The sequence below is a fragment of the Pteropus alecto genome, unplaced genomic scaffold, assembly GCF_000325575.1.
Source record: "Pteropus alecto unplaced genomic scaffold, ASM32557v1 scaffold146, whole genome shotgun sequence".
In the NCBI taxonomy this organism is placed as follows: domain Eukaryota; kingdom Metazoa; phylum Chordata; class Mammalia; order Chiroptera; family Pteropodidae; genus Pteropus; species Pteropus alecto.
Genome location: NW_006442107.1, coordinates 29,398,174 through 29,405,350, shown reverse-complemented (window position 1 = coordinate 29,405,350; position 7,177 = coordinate 29,398,174). Strand labels below are relative to the sequence as shown.

Below are 7,177 nucleotides of genomic sequence, written 5' to 3'. Positions count from 1 at the left end.
GCCCGGCCACACGCCCGCTCCCGCTCGCCGCCGTCGCCACCGGGACCGCCGTGGGCTCTAACTCTATCCCAGCGCCCTGGCTCGCAGCCCGCGCTGAAAGCTTGATTATGAAAGGCAAAGTGGCTCTTTCACCTCCCGACTCCGAGGCCGGGAGCTTTTGTTTGAGAAGAAATGCAAACGGTCATATCCTCCACCTCCCGGGCCGAAAGAAATGAGAGCGTGGCTTGGAGAGGCTCTGATGGCTACTTGAGCCTTGCGCTTCGTTCCCTTTCTCCCCATCCCGAAGTTGCGAGCTTTGGCCAGGGAAGTCGTGTCGCCGCCATTGTCGCGGCTGTTTGGGCGTAGGGGCCGCTGCTTATGTAAGTTCGGCTTTGCAGGAGCCGCCGCTCCTTGTTCTGTGATGGAGTCTTGGCGCACCAGCGGTTTGAAGAACCCTAATAAATGGGCACCTTTGTTATGGAGGTGTAGTTGAGGCTACATATTTTTCACCATGGATACTGGCAACGGGTATCTTCCAGTTTGACTCACCTGAACTTAGCAATTGAAACATCTCAATAGAAAAAAGCGGTCTTCAGATCCTGATAGTGGAAGACAAATGAAAAAACACAAAAATCAGCATACTGATGTGTATGACCAGTCCTCTCCCTATTCCAAGCACTTTTATCCCACGAGGGACAGTTGCTGGCAACAGTAGGAAGTGGCCAGATAGGAAGGTTTTGCTTGGCTGCCTTCCCAACATACCAGGTTGCATTTAGGGAACAGTCAGAAGCATGCTTAGTAATAATTTTGCCCACCCCTCACACTTTGCGCATGAGAAAACCCCCTGTTGCTTTAGGCAGCTGATTGGTGTGTTCAGTTTTCTGTAGAAGGACCTTTTGTTAATTTTCAGGACTGTGGTTTTTAGGTTCCAGTCTTGCCTCACAGTTTTTGGGTAAGACTGTTGCAGTCTTGGTCCTATCTACCTTGGTCCTATCTACACCAAAGTTTATTTGTGTAGTCACTGTTCAGGAGAGGAGTCTTTTTGATGAAGTCCCTCTGTTAAGAGTTAAAACACAAAAAGCTAGAATTCTTTGAGCCTTCTTCTAGAGATAGAGGTGAAAATACCTGGATTTCTCAGATACAGGCTTAAAGATCAGTATTGGAAGTGTGGGAAGAAGAAAGCAGCTGCTGTTCCCCTTCTCTAATGTTAATTGTAGGGTATGTGTACTGCAATAACTTTCTTTATGTTTTTAAAAATATATAAAAATATGTGCTCTCTATATGAACCTAGAGAAAAATAGGGAAGGCTACATAACCCGCAGGAAACGGGGCACTTTCTGGCTTGTTTTATATCTGTATACCTATCTTCTGTACAAATATGGACGTATTTGTCTGTGAGGAGAAATTCCTTGGTGGTTCTCCAGTGCGTCCTTCCAATTCCCTGCACGCAGCCCCTCCCTGTCCCAGGTGCTACAGTCCTTACCTGTTCATGTCTGTTCAGAGCTGGACCTGATGCTGCCAGCCACCCTCCTCTTGGTTCCCAGTCTGAAAATGGGTACATGTGCAAGTGCCAGGATGAGAAAGAAAGGTTTATTCTTTTAAGTTAATTCTTGAAAACATTCTTTTTTAGAATTTGGGCTAGAGAAAGGTCCTGCCTGACTCTCGTGTGTCCTTTCCTCTTGTAGGACTGGCGTGCCCCTGATCAGTTATTCTGATCTGAAGAATTTGGTGTCTCAAGCATTAAGACAATAGCCTGAGTTGTTCATGGTAACTATAATTTCAGTATTAAATCTTGAAAATACAGTTTGGTATTTGCTTTAAAATTATGTGTGTGTGTGTGTGTGTATATATATATATACATATGTTAATTATGCATTAGTGTTTCTGTTTTTCTGGGGATTATGTGTATTTTCTTCATATATACTTTGTTGAATAAAATTAAAACTTTTTAAAAAGAAAACATAGAACACATTATTTTACAAAGATTAATTTCTTTAACATTGTGACAGATGTCTTCGTGCAAGTTCTACATTCCTTTTGCTTATAAAATACTTGCAGTACTTCCAATCTTGATGACATTTTTGTCTGGATGGCAGATAGATTGGCATCCAGAGAGAATGAAGCTGCTCATCACTGTCTTCCCAAATGTCATCTGATTCTCTAAGGGTCATTTTAAACCTTAGCCCTCATTCAGAAGTGGCCCAAAACTGGTATGGAATAACGAGAAGACAACACCAAATGGTATATTTTGGCAATGATATTCTTTTCTAGTTCTGCAGCAGTGATTTGTCACTTCTGTCTAGGGAGTAGAACATTGAATGTTGTTAGTTATTTTACTGAATTTTCCTCTACATGAAATTAGAGTAGACACAACAGATAGGACTGGTGGATCCTTGCCTCAAACCTGTTTCTTAAACCTTGAAGCTGCGTTACTTGTCATTATTACCTCTAACTGTCGGGAAGCACAGGTTTTGTAGCTAGATTATAGCTCCTATGAGAATCTAATGACTGATGATCTGAGGTGGAGCTGAGGTTCTGATGCTAGCCCTGGGGAGCGGCTGCAAATACAGATGAAGCTTCGCTTGCTTGCCTGCCGCTCACTTCCTGCTGTGCAGCCCCAGTTCCTAACAGGCCACTGGTCTGCGGCCCAGGGATTGGGGAACTTGAACTAAGTATTGGGCAGATTCCCAACCTTATTTATGAAATGGGGAGAGTAATACCTATTTCATAAGGTTATTTGATCATTACATTTGCAAAGACATGTAAAGCACATAAAATATTACCTGGCAGGTATTATGTGCTCAATAAAAGTTGGCTATCATAACTGGACAAATATGTAGTAAACTGAACATAAATAGAAGTAACAATTCAGAAATCTCTAAGTTGGGATCAGTCTTTTCTACTCATATCTTTATACCATTCTTAACAATGACTCTGAAATTGTTAGGTACCAAAAATTGATCAGAAAAATAAAAATTTACCTGTGTTTTCTCTCTGGAAAAGTATTTTTCATAATTATCAAACTTTCTTTTTAAAAATTTTTTTTAGGAGTTTTTCATCAGTATGTCTGAAACCATTAAATATAATGACGATGATCATAAAACTCTGTTTCTGAAAACACTAAACGAACAACGCCTGGAAGGAGAATTTTGTGATATTGCTATTGTGGTCGAAGATGTGAAATTCAGAGCACACAGATGTGTTCTTGCCGCCTGCAGCACCTACTTTAAAAAGCTTTTTAAGAAGCTTGAGGTTGATAGCTCTTCAGTAATAGAAATAGATTTTCTTCGTTCTGACATATTTGAAGAGGTCCTGAACTACATGTACACAGCAAAGATTTCTGTGAAAAAAGAAGATGTCAACTTAATGATGTCATCAGGTCAGATTCTTGGTATCCGATTTTTGGATAAACTCTGTTCTCAGAAGCGTGATGTATCTAGTCCCGATGAAAATAATGGCCAGTCAAAAAGTAAGTATTGCCTCAAAATAAATCGCCCCATTGGCGATGCTGCTGACACTCAGGATGATGATGTGGAGGAAATTGGAGATCAGGATGACAGTCCATCTGATGACACTGTAGAAGGCACCCCACCGAGTCAGGAGGATGGCAAGTCGCCTACGACGACGCTCAGGGTTCAAGAAGCGATCTTGAAAGAGCTGGGGAGCGAGGAAGTTCGAAAAGTAAATTGCTATGGCCAGGAAGTAGAATCCATGGAAACCCCAGAATCAAAAGATTTGGGGTCCCAGACCCCTCAAGCCTTAACATTTAATGATGGAATGAGTGAGGTGAAGGATGAACAGACACCAGGCTGGACAACAGCTGCCAGTGACATGAAGTTTGAGTATTTACTTTATGGCCACCATCGGGAGCAGATTGCCTGTCAGGCATGTGGTAAGACATTTTCTGATGAAGGCAGATTGAGGAAGCATGAAAAACTCCACACGGCCGACAGACCATTTGTTTGTGAAATGTGTACAAAAGGTTTTACCACACAGGCCCACCTGAAAGAACACCTAAAAATCCACACAGGATATAAGCCCTACAGTTGTGAGGTGTGTGGAAAGTCATTTATTCGCGCCCCAGACCTAAAGAAGCACGAGAGAGTTCACAGTAATGAAAGACCATTTGCATGCCATATGTGTGACAAAGCCTTTAAACACAAGTCTCACCTCAAAGATCATGAACGAAGACACAGAGGGGAAAAGCCTTTTGTGTGTGGCTCCTGCACCAAGGCATTTGCCAAGGCATCTGATCTGAAAAGGCACGAGAACAATATGCACAGTGAAAGGAAGCAAGTTACTCCCAGTGCCATCCAGAGTGAGACAGAACAGTTGCAGGCAGCAGCGATGGCCGCGGAAGCAGAACAGCAGTTGGAAACAATAGCCTGTAGCTAGAGGTGATGGGACAGGAACACTTTGCCTGAGCCATGGAGACTGAGATTGCATTGTTTGTAATAAGTGGAACACCTGTCACTGTATTTTTTGTGGAAACTTACGGAGCATTGTACTCACTGGACTTAAGGCAGTGCTTGGTTAGGTATTTTACAAACATTTCAAGGAAATAACGTTCCTTGTTCTGACCAAAAAGTTTCGCTGTCCTGTCTGGTGTCTAGTATTAATGTTGCCAGTAAGTTCTCCCTCCTCTTTTTAAATGATTTTGAGGACTCCTGTGTCCAGTTCAGAAGTAAGAGACTTCTATTCCATTTTTAATTCCTCTCTACGCTTTCTGCACTGGTGAGTGCGCTGCACAGAGTGATAATTGAGTAAATTGATTTCCTAATCATCACAATTAAATGTGACTTAAAAGTACTTCATGTAGATGCAGACAATACTGGTGGGTGGGTGGTCAAGGACACTGCATAAATATGAAAACGAGGCCTGGAAATGTAGAATGGTCTTAGATTTATATTTGGTTTGCTAATTTTATATATCACTGTTTTTCACGATTTTTGTGGACAAATAATGGTTGCTTTGCTGAAGTGTTTCTTCATCCATTATGATTGCCCATAGCTACCCCAAAAGATGTGGTAACAAGTCCTGAAGGCTGAGCAAATAGACAGGGATGTTGGTGGTATGGGGGCTGAGATCTTTCATTCCTCAAATTTGGGGCATTGCTACTCTGAAACAGATGGGGTTTGTGGAATGGACCATTGGAATAGGATTAGAAGAGAGTGAATAGGAGCCTGGCTCTCAGAGACAAGGTTTTCACATTCGCAATACCAAGATTTCCTGGATCACAGTAATTCTTAATTGATTTTGAAATTGGATTTTTATTTAGTATTAGGACAAGAACGGGTATGCTTCAGCAGATACCTTTGTGTAACTTAACGGAATATCATCAAGCTTCTGGGCTCTTTGCAGCACATGATTTATCCATAAAGGAGATGCAATATCCTTTCTTAAATTAATACATTTACAATCTTTTAAGTGTGTAAATAGTATAGAAGTGTTGGTCTTACATATTTCAAGTAAAAGACAGCTGCACTTTTTTTTGCACATTGGATTAAAATAACTTCCATCAGCAAGAAACGTCAGTCTGTTTTTAACCAATATTAAAGATTGTCAGACCAAATGTTTATGTTTTTGAAGTATATTTCATCACCGGTTTCAGTTTTAAGTAGAAGTTGATTGCTTTTCATAGCCGTAAACAATTATAAATGCTGTTCTAATTTTGGTGCACAAAACTTTTTAAACCATTTCTTTAGAAATATATTGAAAAACCAACAATAGTTTGAATTATGTTCTATAATAAAGCTTTGTCAACTATTTAGAATGTACAATTTTAGAAAAATGTTGATTTTTTTAAAATTTATTTTTGGTTGCCAGGATTTTTTTTTTTACAGATACATTAAAGTCATTTCATAGTTTGTTGCATTAACACCTATAATTACTATTGTGGGAGAAATTTTATTTTTTGTCTTGGTATGTGTGTTATGCCCAAGATTGTAGGATGAAGATGCTACCTTTTTCAGAAACTTATTGGTAAAATGTTTAATTTAGTTTAAAATTAATTTAATTTCTTTTCTTAAAAGTTTATTCCATCCTAAAAGTAGTTCTGTTACTGTTTATATGCTGTCTACTAGGAGGGGAACTGGTTGATGTTTCTAGGCTGTTTTAACCAAAGCAAAGGAAAAATAATTTAGCATCTTATTGATAGCTACTTCAACAAACCATTTTTTAGGCCATCATTTTTGTATAAAAAAGAAGATATACTTTTGTCTTTCCTGTTTTTATTTTTTCCTAGCATCCTTTCATACATCCAGGTTTCTACCAGTGTATTTTCTATGTTAGCTTCATCATGGTTATAGAGTTGCAATTTAAACATGTGGTATTAACTCTCATTGAAACCACATAATCACAGTGGTACCCTCCAAAAAGCTTCATTTTCAGCCCTTTACTGGTATTATGTAAGTATTTATCATTTGTCTTATTTTGCACAAGCAATATATTTGCGTTGCAATTTCTCCAACTGGTACTTGGTTCATATGTGTTAGGGTGCTTGTCTTCTTGGTGTCAACATTCGTGACATAGCAGCTTTCCTGTCTCCTGGCCACTGAGATTGCCTCTCTCCTCACCCAGCTGGCTTCAGTAGTCCCATGAATGGTGAAGCCATCATGTTGGACAATTCAGGGTTACCTCTAATCACTGGGTGTTGATTCTGAAATGTCCTTACGGTGAACCTAAACGTCATCATTACTGTCTTTTCATTATTTAAAAGTCACCTACTTTTATTGGTTTGTACAAAGAATATTTACAAACTTGATTTTGGCTTTAATGCCAACTCGAATTGGCAATTGAGGAAGAGAATTTTAGGAAGTCTAAAGTTTAGGTTTGCTTGCTAATTAACTTGATCATAGATTTAAAATTGTTAGAAATTACAGGTCACCATTAAGTGATCCTATTACTAATAAATTTCTCCTATTGGAAGAAAAATTGAAGTTGAAGGAGAGTGATGCAAATTTATGTAATTTTGATTTAATAGATTATGTTCTATAAGGTTATCTGTAACTCGGTCATTCGTAACCTGGAATTCATTTTCCTAAGTAATGTTGTTAGTAGTGATTAGTTCCCAGAGCAGCTGGAAAAGCCTGTGTATGTGTAACAGAATTAGTAGTAAAAGTTATAGTCTTGAGTTCTGAGTCCTGGGACTTAAGGAGCTAAGGCTTCCAGGAAAGAGAATGGAGAACTATCCCCTTCC

The 7,177-nt window shown here is 39.5% G+C and overlaps 1 protein-coding gene across 2 annotated transcripts; it reads left to right on the top strand.

Moving 5' to 3' along the window:
* The first annotated feature begins 1,199 nt into the window (after positions 1 to 1,199).
* Positions 1,200 to 6,191, top strand: ZBTB14 (zinc finger and BTB domain containing 14). 2 transcript variants are annotated; one of them, XM_006920068.3, is made up of 3 exons: positions 1,200 to 1,567; positions 1,665 to 1,746; positions 3,028 to 6,191. In XM_006920068.3, the coding sequence occupies exons 2-3, from the start codon at positions 1,744 to 1,746 to the stop codon at positions 4,372 to 4,374; spliced, it is 1,350 nt and encodes a 449-aa protein (XP_006920130.1). In that variant the 5' UTR covers positions 1,200 to 1,567; positions 1,665 to 1,743; the 3' UTR covers positions 4,375 to 6,191. The 2 variants fall into 2 exon arrangements, with proteins under 2 accessions (XP_006920130.1, XP_024894454.1); XM_025038686.1 differs by lacking the exon at positions 1,200 to 1,567 and having other exon boundaries at positions 1,602 to 1,746.
* The last annotated feature ends 986 nt before the right edge of the window (positions 6,192 to 7,177 follow it).